This window comes from Apiotrichum porosum, assembly GCF_003942205.1.
Source record: "Apiotrichum porosum strain DSM 27194 chromosome Unknown scaffold_3, whole genome shotgun sequence".
NCBI classification, from domain to species: domain Eukaryota; kingdom Fungi; phylum Basidiomycota; class Tremellomycetes; order Trichosporonales; family Trichosporonaceae; genus Apiotrichum; species Apiotrichum porosum.
Window position 1 is genome coordinate 1,574,559 of NW_021167110.1, and position 20,912 is coordinate 1,595,470.

Sequence of the window (20,912 nt, forward strand, 5' to 3'; positions counted from 1 at the left end):
CTTCTCTCATATGAGCCCAGTCGCCTCTACATGCTAGCGTCTCACGAGTCTCGCGGTCGCTCGTAGAAGTGTACTTTACTGTTACAGTAAGGGCACGTTACCGGGACAGCAAGTACCCGTCGAACGATGAGGAGGATGCGGGGCGTCATGGTCCGTTCGTTTGTGGAAAGCCTCTCAGCGTGAACACCTTTCATAGCCCACCTCCGTCGGTTAGACACAGACGCCCGTGCTTCGTACCACACGCTGTGAATGCTGTGCAGAGGCCTTGGCACGTTTTGCGTGCGAATGTGGTGGTGTGGGGCCGATGCGCGACACAACAGCACACGTCTTCTCAGGCCTCGCGATCCTGCGAGAGCGTTCATCTGTGGGAAGAGGCTACGAAATGGTTCGTCAAGGGCCTTCCTTTTCCCACCCAGTTGCGATATCGCCAGCGGCTCCATGTTGCTCTTGATCGTGTGTGCGTGCAGGTAACGGAATGCGAGAGAAGCAAATGTCTCGAAGGGAAGGATGGCATGAAGCAGGCAACCTCGACCCCCTTCACACGGGCGCACTGACGCACTTGGATCGCTGGACAGCACTGGTGCAGTGGGCCCGTGTTCGCTCTCACAGTCACACTATATATTACGACAAGACAAACGTCTTCTTCCCACATCCTCCCGTCCACCCTACTCTCTCCTTTTACCATGGACTCCAACAACAACAACAACAACAACAACAACAACAAGCCCGGGCTCAACACCCACCCCAACTCCAACTCCAACTCCAGCCCCAGCCCCAACCCCAACCCCCATTCGTGCAAGCGCTTTTGCCATCGGCCATCGGCGACGGTTGAGCTTCCAGCCGCGGGTTGTGTTGTGCGCTGGGCCTTTGGTGAGTGATGCATGCCAACCAAGGAAGAGGCGCTGACCCATGTAGCTGCGGCTCTAGGCTGGCTTGCCGTGATCCCCTCATCAGCCACGGGCATGTCGTACACGGTTGCCAACCAGCTTCCCGCTGCTGTCACCTGTGAGTAGTGGGGTCGCCTCCATGTGCTCGATACTTGTCTGGTATTCTGAGCGGCGTGCTTACGGCCCAGTCACCCACAACAACGAGGAGTTCATGGAACGTGAGTTTACCCTATCAGCAAAACTGGTGTTGACAGTGGAGTCTTCAACAAGATCGGTGCCGTCTCTGTCGCCATTCACGAGGCGACTAACACCATCTACACCGCTCGTAGCGGTACTCACCACTTTGCCTGGTCGAGGGAGTGGCGGCTCCTGGAGCTGAACGAGTCAGCCCTCGGTGAGCGGCATCCCCACTTGAATAGTCCTTACACCAGGCTGCGCCGCCGACGCCATCTACTACATGGCCTACCACATAGGCTTGGGCCTCAACCCGGACTGTGTGAGTGAGATGACCGATGCCTCAGTAGCTGCTTGGTTCGGTATTCGCTGACAATAAGGACCTCGCAAGGCACATTCTGGATGTCGAGCTGGGCCACGGCTCGTGGCAGACTTGGCGTGATTCGGCCATGACATACCTGTCCACGGTCCCCGCCCTGACTTTCCGCACCAGCCCCGGCGTTATTGCCGAAGGTGAGTCCAGCTTCCTTTTAGCACAAGTTGACGCCATTCAGTCATGGCCTCATTGTGCGACGCCCTTGACCTAGCCGAGGTCATCGGTTCGTATGATGTTGTCGGCGACTTCGACGTCGTCGTGGCCCTCTCACATGGCCGAGCTCCGTGAGTAATCCAAGAAGTCCCCCACTGATTCTGTAGGCGAGAAGGTCGACGACGCCTTTATCGACATGAGGGGCTCCGGCTGTTGAACGGTGTTGGGATGTCGAGAACCGTATGGGGGATTGATTTACGACTGCTTTACGAGGAAGGGGGACGAATTTACATACCTGTGGCCTGTGGCCTGTGGAGAGATGCAAGTGATGGCGCTAAAGAAGACGGAGTCCATTCTCCTGGCACGTCCGCAAGCAGCGAAAGCGGCCGCGGGCTGGGTGAGATGGGACAGGCGGGACATGCGCACTCGCCTGTCATGTCATGTCCTCCTCCTCCTGGCTTCCGTGCCGGGAATCACGTGACGAAACCCCTACGTCACGCTTGCCGAGGCTACGCAGGTATGCTGCTGAACAATCTACCAACATCGGCGACACCGCCTGTGTCGGAATGAAGAAGAATGCAGAGTGAAGATAAACCTACGGGAAATTACAATTTAAATACTAGATATGAGGGTGTATTTGATACCGTGTGTGGCACACACCAACAGCCTGCGTGTCCACACCAGCCTTCCAGGACAGGTGCAGTGCGCCTGGAGGCGGCACGTTCATTTTGGCGTCCTCCCTCTCCATCTGGGATGTGAGTGAGACTTCACCGTCTCCCATTTCTCCTCCTTCAGCTCAGCAAGTACAGTAACCAAAAGATTGGGGGTGGTGGCGATAGTCACACTCATTCATGTTAATACGATCGCAGAGCCTCCGAATGTTACACCGAGAGAGAGCGGAGCTCGGCGAAAATGTGGCGCATCGCACAATTCGGTGCCGAGGTGTCAAGCGCGACCGCTGAGGGCAGTTCACCCGGGTTGAGGGACTGTTTGATGTGGGCAATGGCCTGGCAGTCTTGGGGCGTCATGCTCGCTTGTGAGCCGCTGGCAGTGGTGGCCATGGGATCCAAGGTATCAACAACAATGTCCCAGAGGATGGAGAGGGGTCCCTGAAAGCGAGGCGTCGCAGCTTGCAGCTGAGTGATGATGGCGCTGACAAGCCTGTTGCCCCTGCTCAAGCAAGGTCGCCTCCTCGTTGGTTTGAGCTGGCCGATGCGCGACGAGGTAGTATCTGGAGCGGCGGACGATGATGAGAGCCTCGGGTTTCGAAAAGCCGCTTGTCTGTTTTACTGTCAGCAGGTAAAGTCTCGCATAGACGACATCGACGTACTGCGACCACCGATTCGACGACGTTGATGAAGAGAGTTGCGTCTTGGACACGCAGGACGCCATAGAGGGATGGATTGACACAGAATGAGGGGGCTAGCGGCAGCAGTCCCCGACCACAGCGAAGCGCAGGCAGACAGAATGGCAAAGCGAGCCAAAAGTACAGCATCTGGATGATGCGCGACTGATAGGCGCTGTCCCACACAGCGAGTTCGACCGGCGTGTTGTTGTTGGACATGGAGGATCAGAGAAGAGCGGTTCTGTGGCCTGTGGATGGCAGAGGAAGTGTTAAAACCAACACCAACATGCACTGCGCAAGAATGACACGAAGCATCCCAGGACCCAGCGCACATCCAGTGGCCGGTGGGCAAGTGGGTACTGGTTATTCTCCCGCTCTTGTGAGCCGTGCACAACACATGGATCCACTGGCCACTGGGCCACTGCACTGGCCACTGGCCACTGGACGGGGACAGCGGTCACTGGACGGGGACAGCGGGCACGGAACTGCTGGTGGGAATTGGGGCGCATTTCTGGGCGTGTGACCACCTGCCACACGGCCTCTCCAGTGGCACTGTACCACTGTGCTCCCTGGGCGCAGACTTGGGCACGTTTCGTTTGCGAGTGTAGTACGTGTAGTGGCGTCGCTTAGCTGTTGCGTGACGACGAGTAACATTAACAGCAGCAAAGGGTACAAAGGGTTGGCATTGCCAAACGAATATGGGACAGTGTACAGTGGGTCGTCAAAGGTCTTCCTCATCCACCCGGCCCACCTGTCCAGTTGCGATATGCCCTTTGCACCATGCTGGTCGTGATAGTCGATGTAGGGAATGCGCGGGAGGAGAATGTTTGGCGCATCCAGATGTCGCAAGGGAGGGAGGGGATACCCTCAACCCCTTCGCATTGGGCGCACCAGGTCACAGAGCACAGAGCACAGCATGGCAACGGGCGCATGTTCACACTCTGCACGGCAGCACACACGACTTCTTTAACAACGCAGATGACTGCTTCTTCTCATATTCTTCCATTCGACCATTTATCTCCCTTTACAATGGACCGCAACGTCAACGCACTCTCCCTCCAAGAGGTCAAAACCCGAGCTTCCCAAGCATACCAGAGCCAGTGGCCAGCTTGGCAGCATGTGCCGGGTTCGTCGACGTCGGTGGGTGGCGCACAACTGCAGCGCCCACCGTCAGTGAGTGAAGCACCAGCTGCGGGAATGTGTCCAAACTAAGACCGCAGCCCGAGTCATTCGTATCCGTCGTTCAGTACGCCGCGCGACCAAGCTACATGAACACGGCTATCAACAGTGTTCGCCTCCAAATGGTGGGTATGAATGTACGTGTATTGCTGACCAACAGATGCTCGATATGTCTCTGGTACCAACGTCCCCTCCGGAACACGCCACCCTGGGTACGCTTATCGAGTCCATGACGGCGGATTCATCGGCGGGCGAGGAGAACATCGAAGTTCTTGAGACCCAGGGGGCGCAAGACGATGGCGACAGCGAGCAGGACGACGACGACGAGGGCGACGTCATCACCTTCAACAACAAGGAGATTGTCGTCGACAAGCAGGACCTCCTCCTGCTCGCACACGCCGAGGCTGCGATGGACACGCTGCCACAGGGCAAGGAGGAGCTGGTCCGGGTAAGTTTGATTGCTTGTACACATCTCTAACAGCACAGTTCCAAGAGAAGTACGGCCCTCGAATCGTACGAGGCCTCGTCAACACAGCGGTCACCAAGTCCGGCCGTCAGCTGTACCAGTGAGCAGACAACGAAAAGCCACATTGACTGACTTGCCCCAGGCAGAGTGTCGAGGGCGAGCTCGCGAAGACGTACGATTGGGTCGCCCTGTTCGGCCCCGTCCCCTTCCTTGCTGTGCGCGGTGTACCCGTCTGGGTAATTCTCTGGTACTCGGCCTACCAGAAGGCCGCCTACATGTCGCTGTGGCATGATGTGTGAGTTATCGTACTTCCGGCGTAGTGACTGACATTAGCCTCGAACACCACTCGTCTCTCGCCAGGTTCCGGCTGCTTGCGTTTCTGGGCCTTTCTGGCCCAGAAGGCACAGCAAAGAAGATTGCCGAGTGTGTCTACGGACTCACAGGCAAGGACATGGTCGATGAAGCGAAGCTGGAGCGCGTGCGCCGGTCCGGCGACTTCCGCGACGCCGAGGTGGACCCAGACGTGAGTTGAAGGGCGTGCGTGCAGTTTCACTGATTGGCAGGAGTTGAAACTGTACGATGGAATGAGTACCTGGATCGCTCGCAGGCTGGGACAGCATCTGAATGCCGCGCACAAGGCCGTCAACAAGAAGGTCGAAGCATTCCGACTGAGTGAGTTCTAAACTTGCACATGTAGTTGCTGATGGACCTCGACAGTCCACGACCTCGCCGCCACCGTTATTCTGCCGCTCACCGGAATGCCCGGCAAAGGTCTGAACTTCATCGAGCACTACATCACGTGCTTGTTTGAGACGACAGCCTCCCACGGACTGAACGTGAATGTTGTCGACAAGCTTGGTCACGTCGCCACTCTCACGGCAGACATGGTGCCCCACCTGTTGGCGGTGTTTGACATTCTTTTTGCGGCTCGTCGCCTTCCACCCTTGCGCGATGTATGGGGCTGGACCCGGCTCCTCGCATCACTCGCCCCGGTTCTCGACCCTAAGGGAGCCCTCAAGGGCGAGTTGCTGGTGGTGCCCAACACAATGCTGCACATTCTCAAGGGCAAGGCCTGGACCGGCATTTACAATGACGTCAAGCCCAACAACCTGGGTTCTGCTCTCCGTGTCCGCGCCGACCAGCCCATTCCCTGCTCATTACAATACCAGGCTGTGTACCGGCGCCGGATGATTCTCAGCTTCAGCAAGAACAGTCCCGAGCAATGTCTGGCTGAGCTGTGCACGGCCATGGAACGTGCCGTGGCGTCTGTGTCGACTCCCACCTGATCGCGGCAGCCGCACACTTGACCCAGCCGGTGGGCCGGACCACCCTTCACCAAATCCCGTTCAACCCTCACACTTCCTCAATGCCTCCCCTTCAACCCTCACACTTTCCCAATGCCGACCAAGACTTCCACACGTCCACAACATACTCCCCCTACCGAACTCCACTATTGAAACTCGCTATCGAGACCGCTGTTTCCGTCTCATCCTCCCACGGCGTCCTGGCTGCTTGGGTCAGAGCCTGTCGTACGTCTAAAGACATGTCCACTTTACAGTGGCATCGAGTGGGCAGTGCACGCCTTTACAGTTTTGTTGGTGTTTCTTCCAGCTGGGAGTGGGTGCGACCTCCTGCCCTCTCCACATCAACAATTTCGCTGCTTCGGTATCCAATCGTTCTTCAATATTAGCTGCTCACGTTCACATCGTCGACAGCGAGCCCATCGTCAAGCTCAAGCACTACGACGAGCCAACCACATCGCTGTACCCTGCCACTGCTTCGACGGGAAAATATGTCATCGTTAATTTCGGGCCACTCGATCGGTCTGGAAAGAGGTTAAGAGCTAGCGAATGTTTATCATGCCAGACAGTACAAGGCATTTTGTGTATGCTACAATCACCTTCACTGTTCCTTTCCCCCTTACGTCTTCTTGGCGCGCTTCTTGATGGTTTTTGAGTGAGTTACTCGACTTCTTGGTGGGAGCCTTCCGCTTGGATCGGACGGCAACGAGGACGTCTGCCCGTCAGCAAACATATTCAACACTGGACGAGTGTATAAACCAACGTTGAACACCGTTGAACTTATCAAGTTCCTTTTGCACCTCGGGCTTGAGGGGACCGTTCTGTTGCGTGTCAGTACACCCAGAAAACGGGAAGTTTAACAAACTTTGAAGGTGGCGTTCTTGCCAAAGACGTGAAGCCAGTAAGCCGCGAGGAACGTTGCGTCGTCCTGGTTGACGGCCGCGTCCAGCGGCGTTCCGTAGCACTCCCTGGACCAGAGACGGTGCAGGCGGCGGAGGGCAGGTCGCTGCTTGCAGTTGGACGTCAGTCCCTGTGGTGGCATCAGGCGCACCTCGAAGGAGCCGAGACCACCGTTGGGAGGGCTGTTTGGCGAGGCTTCCATCGACTTGCCTCGGCAGAGCGAGGTGTACTCCGACGGGCAATCGCGCTTGTCTTCCGGGAACTCGTCGAAGTAGGTCATGATGACCGCGACCGCGTCGTCGGCCTGTAATGTCAATTAGGGTACCTCAGCTGGGGTGAACGAACCTGGCTGAAGGGGATGAGAAATCCTGCTCGTGGCGGGCGGTTTTTCGGGCCCGGTCACTAACCAACTGGCAGAGTGTGCCGGCGGCCGCGGCGCGGCGGTGCTCGGCCTTCACGTCGGCACACCATTGGGTGATGCCGATGACCATCTTGAGGGAGAAGTCGCATCCCTGGGTCTGGGCGTCCTTGTCGCCATTCTCGAGCAGAAGGCAGGCCGGGTTGAAGCCCTCTATGGACTGGAGCACGATCCACAAGGGGCCGCCGATTTGGAAGAGGCGGGGGTCATGCGTGCCAACGACGAAGGTGCGTGCCGTGGATGCCTGAATGTCGATGCCGGGAGGGAGGACGGAGTCGATGAGGCAGCCGACGTTGTAAATTTCGTCAATCCCATACGGCAGGCGCAAGGCGTAGTACCGGTAATCACTGCCCTTGGGGGGGGGGGGGCAATGGCGGTGAGGTCTTCTGCGAGGTGTTTGGGAGGCATAGCGGGGCTGTACGCGTCGTAGGGTGTACAGGAACGAGGGATGGGGATGGGGATGGGAATGGGGATAGGGATGGGGATGAGAGAAGAAGAAGCGGTTAAGCGGAAGCCCGAGGCCTGATGCCTGCGGAGGCCTTGTTTGGTCCGCGCGTGTTCTTTTTATTCCTTGGTTCCACGGCCAGCGCCAGGGATCTGCAGGTACTGTAGGCAGCACCATGACCCGATCCGCTGCAATGGCCCTCACATGCTCATGAACGACCTGGGCAAGGTAACAACCACCCAGACAGTGCCACCAACTGGCCACCGGCCGGGCCACCCGCGACACCCGTCCCTGTCCCATGCGCCCATGCGGGAAATGAGCTTGCGCCCGCTGACTTGGTCTTGTTGCGATGGGCGAACGTCCACGCGCGCCTAGCGTCGAGCGTGGCGCGCCCCCGTACGCAGCATGCACGACTGGAAGTCGCGTAAGTCGAGTGGCTCGTGTTCATGCACTTATTTCATTATACATAACAGGTCTTACACCCAAAAGGCCTTACACATCGTTACAGCATGTGCCGTTTCTTCTTCTACCCCGACCGTTCAGGAAAGAGAGCGCATTGGAGACTGGTAAGCTGTTCCCGGGCAACCTATGTACGTCTCAACGCCCAGTTCCCACTGGACCAAGTCGTGTTCGATCTCTACTCCTAGCTGCCAAGGTGGACGACGCTGCAATATTGACATGAGGGCTTCTTTGGCGAGGCGCGTTGATCGAAGGTAAGAAGCTGTGTAATAAGTCAGGTATTGGTGGTTGCAGTCTCGGCTGATGGTATACATGTCAGACCACCCACTCTAGCCTGGCCATTCTGTCCTTGGCGTGGGCGAGGGATCGAGGGACTTGGTGCCTGTCGAGTTAGCAGAGGCAGCGACATATTAAGACCTACACAGGCTGTCTTGTTAGAATAATACTCATCGGGTGCTCTTGATACCGACCTCCGTTTGTCACGTTCCATACTCGCAAGACGAAGCGGCCAAGCACCTCATCACCCATGTTTTGAAAGTCCCAATACACTTTGACCTCTTCCGAACCCTACCGAATTACCAAGTCTCTTACCATTACGAGTGAGTTGGTATCAGATATCCTTCTGTCGATACATACGTAAAGGCAAGTTTTGTTGCGGCATACGACACGGTTGTGCTCAGGCTGCCCTTACGGCCAGGTGGAGGATTGGCGGTGGAGGATGAGGATGTGGATGTTCAAATCACACATCGAGGAACGTGACCTGGTGTGATAGCAGTCGCGTGACGGAGGGCTTGCTTTGATGTTGCAGAAATGGTAGGTGCCGTACATTCATACAGACCAGGCAATTCGCATGCATGGACACATACATAGCTGGCTAGAGTGTCGTGGAGGGGTACCTACCAGCTCCAACGGCCAAAGGCCTCCACCAGCAGAGTCGTTGGACTGGACAGTGACACCGCTTCTTGACGGGTTTTGCGGGGGGGGGGGGGGCGTGTGCAGTGCATGATGCTTATAATGTTCAGACCCAAAGTCCCTGTGTTCCAGATACCACATCACAAACACTGCCCCGCCTTTGCCGTTGGGGACCGCTTTGGCCCAGCAACCCCCTCCCCCCCCCCCCGTAGGGCTGGACCTGGGAAGCTTCACTCCAATGTGCACAGCATCGGGTGTGGCGTCGTCCCCCTCCCCCGCATACCGGAGATTCGGGTGAGAGTTTCAATCTCGTTCCGCCCACTCCAACGCTGGACAGAGAGACAACTCTTGCATGCATGCATGAAGCGTGCTCTGTGTGGTAGTTTAAAAGGAGCAACAGTGCAAGAGGATGAAAAACGTTAGAGTTGCGACAGGTAACAAGAGTGTAAGAGATGGCGCCAGAGGCCAGACACGGGCGCATGCAGGAGCTGCAGGGCGCGCGCGTGATTCCAGTGCACGATCCGCACGCACAATCCGCACAATCCGCACAATCCGGTGCCCAAATCTGGCTGGGCACCACCAAGGTACCAAGGGGGGCAACGGGCGGCGAGACCACTGGCCACTGGGCTACACACCACCACCACCGCCCGTTGGGCGATGAGGATGCTGTATCTGTCTTCCCACGGGTAGAGCAATTGAAACCAGCGTCACACCATTCTGCATCGCATCGCCATATGGCTCGTGTGTGCATGGACACCAGGCCACCAGGTGCGGCAGGCCACGTTTAAAGGTATCCTCCTCACACACACAACTCGCTCTCCTCTCCTCCTTCTCCTTGGCTTTGCTTCTCCAGTCTCACACACCACCCACTTCATCATCACATTGCCCCACCCAACGCATTGTTCCGGTGGAACCCCGGCTTCACTCTCGACGATACCATGCGTCTGGGCCTCGCGACACTCTTGCTCGCGCTCGCCACCACAACCCTGGCACAGGAAGCGGGCACTCTAGACACCCTGCCTGCAGACCAAAACCCGCTACCAGTGACAGACGTCGCAGCAGGCAGCCCCGACGCCGCCGCTACTGATGGCCCGGGAACTGCAGGCGCACTCGTGACGGACGTGTTCAATTCCATCGCTGTGGCGTCAACACCAGTCGTAACAAATGTCGCTGCTGGACAAGAAGAAAGCACTGTCGTCCCCACGCCTCCCGCGTCATCCCCGCAAGAGTCCAGCGTCGCCCCGACCACCATTGCCTCGAACGCCATTGCAACTGCCCTTGCGTCCGTACCGCTGCCGACTTTGACTACCCCAATCACCACTACCACAACGCCGACTTCATCTGGGTCCCCGAGCAAAGCACTACCGACCACGAGGCCGGGCCAGAGCGCCTCAGGGGCAAAGACAACAGCAAGCGACTCTGAAGTGTCTGCCACCTCGGCAGCGGAAGCTGCAATTGGAGGCAAGAAGAACACTGGAGCCGTCGTGGGCGGTGCCATTGCAGCAGTGTTGATCATCGCCTTGGCAGTGAGTGTTTTCCCGATACCTTGCACGCCAACGTGTCCGCTGACAAAGCATGCAGATTGCCGGCTTCTTCCTGTATCGTCGTCGTCGTTCCCATGCCAGCAAGCGATCGCCACCTACGGGCGGCGAGTACGAGGCCCTCGTCACCCGCAACAATACAGACGCCGAGGCGGCCTTCACTGCCGTTCCCGGTACGCTGGCTACGACCGGAGACGGCGGAATGGTCACCATCTCGCGTCCTCCGGCAACTCGCCAGCTGAGCATGCCCCTGTCGCTTGCGGCCAGTGACGATGACAGTTTCTCGGTGCCGCCCCCAGTCGTTGTCAGTTCAGACTCACCTCAAGGTAACATGCCCATCATCTCGCGTGTCTCGTCCGCCCAGGCCCTCCCCCAGGACGTCGACCTGTCGCATTCACGGTCCTTCTCCGGCGTCGAGGGTGTGACCCTTCCCGGCAAATCGGCTGCCTCATCTGCCGCCCTCGCCGACGAGAAGAGTGCGGCCATGGTAGCAAAGATGGAGGAAAAGGAGAATGAGAAGGCTGCCGAGGCCGAGGCGATGCGCGCACAGGGACACGAGCCCGACCCTGTTCCTCCGTATTGGCTCAATGCGGGCACAGAGGAGGCGCACAAGGACTTGCACGAGCTCGGAAGGGCGCCAACTTACAAGTCTTTAAAGGGCAAGGAGCGGCAGCAGTAATGGAGGATGCCGTGTGTATGTGCAAGAGGTTGTACCTGTGTTCTACTGTGTTCAAGGGTGAAGCGTATGTAGTATAGTTGAGAAAGCGACTGCTTTGGTCGAAGCTAGGCCTGGCGGGATGACTGTGCCACCCCAGATGTTAGCGAGTTCGTATGTACCTTCAGCCCAAGCCAGACATGATAGAGATTGTCTGTCCATGACCACGTGGATCGGACCGCGTACATGTACTCATGGAGTGTATAGTATATCAATGGACAAGAGTGTGGGCGGCGTGGTACCAACCACCGTGACAGCACAGGACACAGCTCCAACGTCCAGTATGTATGTATGTAGCACCGCCACCACCATGAGTCACAAAACTAGTGGCTCGTGACCGCCAAACCCATAACAATGGCAGCGCTCTGAACAGCACGCATGCACAAGCTGTTCTATGGCCACTGACTTCAGTCAGAATGATCACACCCCACATTGTGGACATATTCGTGCATGCCAAAGGAAATGGAAGCTCAGCAACAGACAGGAAACATTGGACAATTACCTGCCACTGGTTGAACGACCATGCAGTCCAGCTGAAACGTCAACGGTTGTGGCCACTTTGAAGTACAGCGCCATGAACTCTACATCTTCTAAGACAAGGAAACTGTACAAACCTGGAGTCACTTGCCCCAAGAGCTCAAGAATGAAGTCTGTTCACAAACCTGCCACTCCCCGAGCGTCTGTGCGCCACTTGCACGCCTGGCCGATAGATGAGCCCTAGTCAGTACTGTGCCTCCACCGTCCACACCATCCAAGCGTAGGCAGCTCGTAGGTGACGGTGGAGTCATGTCCAAGCGTCAAAACTTTACTTCACCTGTGGTCTTGCCAAAATACCAGGTTGGTTGGGACAGCGCAAGTCTAAAGAAACATCAGCCAGAGGGGTCATTTGCGGTCGACCTCGCCCCCTTGAGGTGTCCGTTTACGGAGCTTGCATGCAGCCCACCAAGTGGTGATCTCAGACCCATGAATCTCTTCCTACCTGCTTCACTTTCATCGCCCCGCCGGGGTTGGACCCCACTGTGTACTGTGTAGTCCAGGCGCCTGAGACTTTTCTGTCGATAGCGCAGCTGGTGACCGTCCCCCAGCCGGCAAGTGTCCTTACCGAATGGCCTCACGTCGTCAGCGGGGAATGTATCACAAACACTCGTAGTAAGCTCGGGTGCGGTAGCGACGCAGCGTGCGATGGATAAAGCGAATGTACATAGTGCTCCGCTCATGGGCTGCATCATGGACTGCGTCGCCTCGGCGAGCATGCCAAAAGTGAGGTTGTCGCCTCGGTTGCGATCGCGGCCGGCCGACCGGCCGACGATGGTACACATGTACACACTCCATGTACCCACACCCTCCAACTGCTCCGCGGTCATTGTTCCACGATTTTACAAAGCACAAGACACTACACCTGCGCTGTGTCGTATAGCTAGTGCACTCTCTTGCGAGACATGGCGTTGATCTGGAGCAGCCAGAGCAGGAACGGAAAATCCATCCAACAGCGCCACCCACGTGAAGAAGCTATGCTGGTGAAGCAGTCCACATCGCCTCCGACATCCAGCCATGCAGATCGATCGCAAAGAGAAATGCAAAGACGCATCGTCCGAGATTCCGCTGCCCTTGGGCTGTCTTGGCGTCCCGATTCTGCGCGACGCCGACGCGGTCATCACCCACCGTAGGCCGTGGCCGAACCGGCGGTTTGAAAATGGCGTGCACGGCGATCTTCCGTCAGCGGGCCACGGCGTCCCAGTAGTCAGCGGCGTCCGTATAGATTCGAAAGACGTCCGTGCCGAGTTATCCGTATCTTTCGCAAAGTGGTGCATTAAAAGACAGCAAGCGGTACGCAGTGTGTGCACTTTTCCCTTCATTGTCAGCACACGTCCAACAACCCGAACACCTAGCCAGTGGTACCACTCCAGAATCAAAGCACGTCATGTTCATCTCCATCCTGTCCTTTATCGCCATGGCTGCCGTCGCCCAAGCCCTTCCTGCCACGCTCGTTGGCCGCCAGACCGTCAACGCAACTTCCCCTTTGGAGAGTGCCTACGGTCCATTGGTTGATTACGGCGACGTCGGCAACGAGGAATCCCTCGCCTTCTGGCTCATCGTCATCCTTGTCCCCATCTGCGGCTTCATCGGTCTCACATCCGTTGTGGGTACTTACTTTACTTGCTCGTGGTTCAGAGCTAACCAAGCCAGATCCTTTTGGCCCTCAACAGGCACCGCCGTCGCGCCGCCCTTGCCGCTCCCAACACCGAGGACGGCAACTCTATTAACACCGTTGTGGGCACGCCCGAGTCTAAGAGTGTCAACCTTCCTGGCAATGTTGGCAAGGGCCTCAGCGACAGCACCACCACGCACGAGTTTGTTGCTACACTCACGTACGCTTCGCCGCCCGCCATCCCCAAGTGATGGCGGTTTCCAGCGTCTCATGAACACCAGCGATATGGCCTGGCTTCCCGAGGAACAAGACACTGGTACGGCCAGGAGGGCGTGTGCTTGTGGCCTAGTGGCACATAGTCCCACGATTTCCTTCTCTCTCTCCGCACGATCCTAGAGCGAGTTCCGTGTACATAGATCATAAAACAGTATCAGTCATACAGACATGTGCCCAGTTAATTTGTATATTTTAATACGCAATGAAGCGGATTTTCCAGAAATATCCTGTGCTTTGAGAGATCAATCTGGACACGTCTGTAATCAATGGTCCACAGTCTCCCCTACCATACTCAAAACCAAGATCAAACCACAGATTCATACAAACAGTCGATCAAGCGTCAACCGCTTGAGTGGCATTTGCGGCCGACACACTGCACCCTCTTTGGCCTTGTAATTGGTGACATTCCCCAGCAAATGTTACAGTTTCCAGTCCAGTGCGCAACAAGACCCCACCTATGCTTTGCGACAATAGCAGAAGATTGACTTGCGGTCGACGGCTGTACCGCTGTGCAGTACGCTGGCCACACAGTCACTTCTGGGTGGTCAGTCTCACACATGTATGCGGCTCGTGTCAGGCTGACATTGTGTGGCTGACATTGAAATGTGCCAGGGCACACCGACTGGCCAGTGCGGGCCCCTTGCTCTCCGCCTCGTCATCCATCCGTTCCACCCATCTCTCTCTCTCTCCTCCCCAACACCCACCTCTTATCCCCCAACCCCACTGGGCATCCTTTCAACGATGCAGCCAAACCAGTGGCAGCAACAGCAGTACGGCTACAACCCGGCAGCCTACCAGCAGCAGCAACAACGCCCAGCTGCTGGAGGCTACCTCGGCGCCCAGCAAACTGGGTTCCCTGGAGCTGCACAGCAGCAACGTCCCATGGCGACAGGCTTCCCCCAGCAGCAGCAGCAGCAGCCCATGGGCCAGTCGCTCACCCCCAACGCCGCTGGCACGCCCACCGGTGGTGCGTATTCTTTCCTCAACGCCCCACCACCAGCTGGATCCTTTGGTCCTCGTGGTAGCTTTGGCAATCAAGGCGGCATGACTCCACAGATGACGGGTTATCCTGGCGCTCAAGGTGGTATGATGGCCCAGCGCACTGGTATGCCTGCCGGTGGAATGATGAGCCAACCTACGGGCATGCCCATGGGCATGATGAGCCAGCCCACCGGGATGCACGGCGGTCTCATGAGCCAGCCCACTGGAATGCCCGGCGGTGGGCTTCGTGCGCAGCCAACTGGCATCCATGACCCCCGTCTGGGTGCCATGATGCAGACCTTTATGCCTAGCAACATGAGCCAGGTGAGTTAACTCGATAATAGATGGCCACTGTTAGCTGACACCACAGCCCTTTTCGGCCACTGGTTTGCCCCAGTTCAACCAGGCCCAGCCTCTCCAGCAGACGTTCCAGAGCCTTATCCAGAACCCCTCGACCAGCACACCCAAGGTCCCCTGGGCCCTCTCGCGTCAGGAGAAGAAGGACTATGACCAGATCTTCCGTGCTTGGGACACCAAGGGCGACGGGTTCATCTCGGGTGACATGGCTCGCGAGGTCTTTGGTCAGGCTGGCCTCGGCCAGGACGACCTCATGAAGATCTGGAACCTGTCCGACGTCGACAACCGTGGCAAGCTCAACCTGCCCGAGTTCCACATCGCCATGGGTCTCATCTACCGTGCACTCAACGGAAACCCTATTCCCGACAAGCTCCCCGAGGAGCTTGTGCCCCACTCCATGCGCGACATTGACACGACCGTCAACTTTATGCGCGATCTCTTGAAGCACGAGTCCAACACGCGCTCTGACACTTCGTCGCCCGTCTACGGCGGCACTCCCGTGTCGGCTGCATCTTCCAAGGACGCCAGGGTGTACAAGCACGACGACACCCGCTCTGGTGGCTACAAGTCGTCGTCCCGCCATCTCGACCGCAGGGCTGTGCGTTACAAGGGCGAGGACGCCGACGCCGAGATCAAGGACCTGCGTCGCCAGCTTGAGGAGGGCTCGTCGATGCTGGAGGAGACGGACCGCGAGCGTTCCCGTCGTAACGAAGAAGACGACATCCTTGAAGAAGAAATTGATGACATCAAGCACCGTGTCCGCCGTATCAAGGAAGACCTCGAGTATGTCTCCAAGGGTCGCCGTACCGCCGACAAGGACGAGGAGCGCCGCAAGCTCGAGCGCGAGATGCTCACGTTGATGCACGAAAAGCTCCCCGAGCTCGAACGCAGGCAAGAGCGCCGCCAGGAAGAGAAGCGCATGGACGAGCGTGGAGCCTCCCGTGCTCGCGACAAGCGTAATGACGTTCACGGACGTTATGACGACCGCGAGAAGGGCAGCTGGCTGCGCGGTACCTATGAGCGGGACTCGCGAGACCGTCGGGATAGCTACGACCGAGGCTACGACGACAGGGACCGCAGCGACAGGGACCGTGGTTACTCGCGCGACGAATATGACCGTCGTGACCGCGAACGCGACGACTATGACCGCCGTGATCGCGACCGAGGATATGACCGCAACGACCGTGATCGCGAGGGTGGCGACCGCCGCTCGCCCCTTCCTCCTCAGTCTCCCCCCAAGGCCGATGCACCTACACCTCCTCCTGCGCCCAAGGCTGTGGCTGCGGCGCCTGCTCCCAAGGCTGCCCCCAAGCCTGCTTCCAAGTCGATGGCCAGCATGACTCCCGAGGAGCGCAAGGCCTATATCCAGGAGCAGGCTCAGCGCCGTATCCAAGACCGTCTGCGTGCTCTTGGAGTCGAATCTTCATCGCCTGAGCCTGCGGTGGACGACTCAGTTGAGGAGCGTCTGGCACGCGAACGTCAAGAGGCCGAGGAGAAGGCCAAGGCTGCCGACCAGGAGCAGGCTGCTCGTGAAGAGGCTAGGCGTGCCCGCATCGCTGCTGCTGGTGGCTCTGATGAAGCACCAGCTGCCGCCCCCAAGGCGGCCCCTGCGCCGCCCGTCAAGTCTGCTTTGAAGAAGGCGGCGCCGCCTGCTCCCGCCCCGCGTCCCAAGCATGCTGCCCCGCCTCCTGCTCCTCATCCCCGTCACGCCGCTCCGCCCAAGCCTCCCGTTGCTGTTCCTGTTCCCCCAACTTCGCGGGCAGTCCCCGCTGAGGACCCCGAAGAGGTTGAGCTTCGTCGCCAGGAGGAAGCTAGGCAGGCGAGCATTGCCGAGCGTCGTGAGAGGCTGAAGCGTCTCCAAGAGGAAGAGGAGGCTGAGCTCCGCAAAGAGGAGGAAATGATGGCTGCCCGCAAGGCTCGTTCTGCCGCTGCTGCCGCTCCTCCTCCCACTGTTGTTGAGCCTCCTACCGACCGCTCGGCTGGTACCCACAACCCCTTCCGCAAGCCCACGGCCGATGCAGCCGTCCCCACCTCTCCCGGTATGCCCAAGTCGCCTTCGACTTCTGCCAGCGGTGGCTTCAATCCCTTCTACCGCCCTCCCCCTGCTACTGGAGCACCTGTTGTGCCTCCTGTCGCTGCCACTCCTCCAGTTGCCCCGGCTCCTCCCCCCGCGCCGCCTGCTCCTCCTGCCCCGGAGCCACCTGTGGCCGTTGCGCCACCCCCTCCCCCTCCCCCTCCCGCACCTGCTCCTCCTCGACCGGCGTTCACCGCTCCTGTTCGTACCAACTCGGCTCCTCCACCTGACGACGACTGGGATGTCATTCACGAGAGGGACCAGGACGACTCGGACAGCTCCGACGACGAGTATGCCCATTCGCGTGACAAGCGTGGCGCTCTCGCGTCTGCTCTGTTCGGCAACATTACTGGCGGTGGCTCGCGTCCCGGATCGGCCGACGCAAACACTGCCCCTCCTCCTGCTCCCAAGGCTGCCCCCGCGGCTCTTGCCAAGCTTGGCGGCGGTGCTCCTTCTGGTGGAGGCATGTCGGCTCTCCTTTCCGCGATCCAAGGTGGTTCGAGGCTGCGTCACGCCGAGACTGTGGACAAGAGCGGTCCTGGTATCTCGGGGCGTGTTGTCGGCGACTCGGCGCCTCCTGCACACATCAACGCCGTGGCTGCCTCGCCTCCTTCGCCTCCAGCCCAGTATGCCGAGCCCCAGTACACTGAGTCCCCAAACCCCGAGCCCCAACATGCCGACGAGGAAGACGAGGACTTTGTGCCCCGCAACTCCAACCGCCAGTCTACTGACTGGTACGGCAGCCTTGCGGCCGACCACCAAACCCCTGCCGCCTCATTCGGCGAGAACGTCTCACTCGAGCCTACTCGCGAGGAGGAGGAACGCGAACAGCCTCAGCCCGAAGCTCCTGTTGCAGAGATGGCCGCTGCGTCCATCGATGACGGCCCCAGCCTCGACGATGTTGACCTCGGTATTACCCTCCACGCTCGTACTCTTTACGACTACGCCGGCGGCTCGTTCAGCGGCGATCTTGGTAAGTACAACACGTGCACGTGATGCTCTTTGCTAAACAGGACACACAGCCTTCAAGGAGAATGTTGTCCTCGATGCCCACCCGGCCAAGGAGGCTGGCGGCCCTTGGTGGTATGCCACGCTGTCGGACGGTTCTGCTGGATGGATCCCCAGCTCTTACGTCGAGCCCTGCATTGGTGGGTTGACTTTCGATGATGTTTTACTAATCCCACAGCTAAGCAGTGCCAGGCGCTTTACGACTACACTGGAAACGGCCCCGAGGAGCTGTCCTTTGCGGCTGGCGAGGCTCTCGGCGTGGTCGACCAATCGGACCCGGACTGGTGGAAGGTCGAAAAGCTGGGCGAGATTCTTCTCGTCCCAGCCGCGTACGTGGAGCTCCTTGGTTAGTACCCCCGCCCCACCAGCTTCCTTTTATCTTTCCGTCTGTTTACCATGCTTGACGCAGGCTAAATATCTTCCCATTTTCTGCCCGCTCGAATGTTTCCTTCCCTCTCGTGAAATGCAAACGAATACCAACGCTATCAAACACAGCTTCTACGCCACCTACACCAAACAGCACAACTCCTACCCCAGTTGTAGACCACCCGTTCCCCCAAGTCCTCACTACTAACATTGACCCTGCCCCAACAACCATTGAACGCGGTGAACCCACCCCTACCATTGTCGAAGAGCCCCAATCCACCATTGAGACGCCCCTCACTGCCTCGCCTGTCCTTGCTACAGTGCCGCTCGGCGCCACCCTCACCGCTGCCCCTGCTGTGCGCTCCCGTGGAATGTCGATTGGGCAATACGATGTCGATGCCGATGATGGCGACGAGTCGTCCGACGACAGCGTCCTGTCGTTTTGGTCCTCGGATGAAGAGGAAAGTGACACTGAGCAGGACACTCCCGACACCGAAGCAGAGAAGCGAGATTCCGAAGAGCGCGAGCACAAGGACACTGAGCGGAAGCGCCGCGAGGCCGAGAGGCAAAAGGCGCTGGCTGCTGCGGGCCTCAAGATTCGTCGCGAGCCACCAGGCATTCCCAGCCGTGGTGGTAAGCCGAAGGGACGCCGCCGCCCAGCCCCCGCTGTGCCAATCCGTCGTCCCGCAGCCGAGACTACGGCCCCGTCGCAAACTGAAGCCTCACCGCTGTCACCCAGGTTCGACCAGGGCGAGCAGTCAGAGATCAAGGTCCAAGACGCCTACGCGCGGTATGAGCAGTTCCTCGCCGAATCGCGCGCACGACCTGTGGGTCCCAGGCGCCACTCAACTGCCGCGTCACCCGGGCCTAACCTCGCCACTCTTCTGCCTCCCACGCCCGGCCCATCGCCATCACCCTCGCTCATGTCCGCGGGCAAGGCGGGGTTCTCTGGCTTCCTCTCGCGCATGGGAGTAACCCAGCACATGGACAGGCCTGCGTCGTCAAAGCTCAACATCAGCCGACCCATCAGCAGCCCACTCATCAGTGGACCTGTCAGTGGCGGTCCGACCGACTCGCCGGCGGAGTCGCCAATGCCAGACAACTTTGGATCGACATGGTCGAGTCTTGTTGACCAGAGTGTATTGAGCACCATGGACCCACAGGAACGCAAACGCCAGGAATCTATTTTCGAGTTTATCGGCACCGAGTCGACCTATGTGCGCGACTTGCAGCTTATTGTGGGCGTCTTCTATGCCAAGCTCATGACAATCCTCGACGAGCGCGCCCTCACTGTCATCTTTGCCAATGTCGAGGACATTCTCATGTTCAACTCGTTCTTTCTCTCGGCGCTGGAGGACCGTCAAAAGGCGTGTCGCCTGTATGTGGACGTTATTGGGGACATTCTCGCCGAACACTGCCAGAACTTTGGTGTTTACATGCCCTACTGTGTCAACCAGGATACAGCGCGCAAGATGCTCGTTCAACTCCGCAAGTCTATGCCCGAACTTGAGGCCGCACTACAGGATATCAAGCTCAACAACCCCTCCGTTCGCGGTCTGGACCTGTCGTCGTTCCTCCTCGAGCCCATGCAGCGTATCACGCGCTACCCGCTCCTCCTCCGCCAGATTGCAAAGTACACCACGCCGGACCAGGACCTCGACAACGTGCAGCGTGCGCTCACGGATGCGGAAAACACTGTGGCCCGTATCAACGAGGACGTTCGCGAGTCTGAGAGCAGCGAGCGACTGCGCGTCCTGTCCGAGGACTTATGGGTCGGCGGCGAAGGGTGAGTTGAGTGTTACGTTTGCAGTGTAGCTGACCATTCAGACGTATCGACCTCACCGAACCGACGCAGTACCAGGGGCCACGTAAGCTTCTCAAAGAGGGCGCTGTGAACAAGGCCAAGTCGGGCCGCAAGCTGTGGATGGTGCTGTGCACCGATGTCCTCATCCTCATCGAGAGCCGGAACCTTTATCGCATGGTGAGCGCAGGAAACTTCTGACTTGTGCTTACCTGCATCAGCCGGTGCCTCTCCACGACCTTACCTTGCAGCAGGGTCGCGACGACGTCTCGTTTGCCCTCGTTATTGGCCACAGTGGCAAGAATGACAGCGTTCGCCTCAAGGCGACGAGCAACAAGGAGCGCGTCGACTGGATTGCGACCATCACCAAGGCGCGTAAACAATGCCTCGCAGCACGCGAAAAGGCTCGCGCACAGTCGGGCACCAGCATGGATCTTGACCGGGACACGAGGCGCAACAGCCGGCTCTCAACCGCATCCAGCAGTCGTGTGGCGAGTAACCGCAACTCGACGTATGGTGGTTACACTCCAGCCGAGCTTGGTCTGGACCAGGTCTACGATGAATCTCATTCGTATGCTGGGCAGCGCCGTAGCATGTACGACCACCAGTTTTAGACGTTGTTTATCAGG

The 20,912-nt window shown here is 58.4% G+C and overlaps 7 protein-coding genes across 7 annotated transcripts; 5 read left to right on the forward strand and 2 right to left on the reverse strand.

The window, feature by feature from the left end:
* Positions 1 to 962: 962 nt before the first annotated feature.
* Positions 963 to 1,807, forward strand: EHS24_006173 (uncharacterized protein; the record flags this gene model as incomplete). Its single annotated transcript, XM_028621645.1, has 7 exons — positions 963 to 1,005; positions 1,076 to 1,105; positions 1,147 to 1,281; positions 1,361 to 1,383; positions 1,442 to 1,574; positions 1,616 to 1,660; positions 1,758 to 1,807. 7 exons carry the CDS (start codon positions 963 to 965, stop codon positions 1,805 to 1,807), a joined length of 459 nt encoding a protein of 152 aa, XP_028478097.1.
* Positions 1,808 to 2,471: 664 nt separating this feature from the next.
* EHS24_006174 (uncharacterized protein) lies at positions 2,472 to 3,154 on the reverse strand (the record flags this gene model as incomplete). Its single annotated transcript, XM_028621646.1, has 3 exons — positions 2,472 to 2,699; positions 2,836 to 2,871; positions 2,921 to 3,154. 3 exons carry the CDS (start codon positions 3,152 to 3,154, stop codon positions 2,472 to 2,474), a joined length of 498 nt encoding a protein of 165 aa, XP_028478098.1.
* Positions 3,155 to 4,283: 1,129 nt separating this feature from the next.
* EHS24_006175 (uncharacterized protein) lies at positions 4,284 to 5,866 on the forward strand (the record flags this gene model as incomplete). Its single annotated transcript, XM_028621647.1, has 6 exons — positions 4,284 to 4,562; positions 4,601 to 4,680; positions 4,723 to 4,875; positions 4,914 to 5,103; positions 5,144 to 5,252; positions 5,298 to 5,866. 6 exons carry the CDS (start codon positions 4,284 to 4,286, stop codon positions 5,864 to 5,866), a joined length of 1,380 nt encoding a protein of 459 aa, XP_028478099.1.
* A 515-nt stretch (positions 5,867 to 6,381) lies between these two features.
* EHS24_006176 (uncharacterized protein) lies at positions 6,382 to 7,856 on the reverse strand (the record flags this gene model as incomplete). The annotated part of the gene is made up of 6 exons (XM_028621648.1): positions 6,382 to 6,423; positions 6,481 to 6,596; positions 6,645 to 6,702; positions 6,747 to 7,085; positions 7,189 to 7,546; positions 7,849 to 7,856. 6 exons carry the CDS (start codon positions 7,854 to 7,856, stop codon positions 6,382 to 6,384), a joined length of 921 nt encoding a protein of 306 aa, XP_028478100.1.
* A 2,097-nt stretch (positions 7,857 to 9,953) lies between these two features.
* Positions 9,954 to 11,235, forward strand: EHS24_006177 (uncharacterized protein; the record flags this gene model as incomplete). Its single annotated transcript, XM_028621649.1, has 2 exons — positions 9,954 to 10,541; positions 10,597 to 11,235. The coding sequence occupies 2 exons, from the start codon at positions 9,954 to 9,956 to the stop codon at positions 11,233 to 11,235; spliced, it is 1,227 nt and encodes a 408-aa protein (XP_028478101.1).
* A 1,957-nt stretch (positions 11,236 to 13,192) lies between these two features.
* EHS24_006178 (uncharacterized protein) lies at positions 13,193 to 13,671 on the forward strand (the record flags this gene model as incomplete). The annotated part of the gene is made up of 2 exons (XM_028621650.1): positions 13,193 to 13,411; positions 13,459 to 13,671. 2 exons carry the CDS (start codon positions 13,193 to 13,195, stop codon positions 13,669 to 13,671), a joined length of 432 nt encoding a protein of 143 aa, XP_028478102.1.
* A 766-nt stretch (positions 13,672 to 14,437) lies between these two features.
* EHS24_006179 (uncharacterized protein) lies at positions 14,438 to 20,897 on the forward strand (the record flags this gene model as incomplete). The annotated part of the gene is made up of 7 exons (XM_028621651.1): positions 14,438 to 15,001; positions 15,048 to 18,081; positions 18,131 to 18,256; positions 18,295 to 18,462; positions 18,612 to 20,268; positions 20,310 to 20,463; positions 20,505 to 20,897. 7 exons carry the CDS (start codon positions 14,438 to 14,440, stop codon positions 20,895 to 20,897), a joined length of 6,096 nt encoding a protein of 2,031 aa, XP_028478103.1.
* Positions 20,898 to 20,912: the final 15 nt, after the last annotated feature.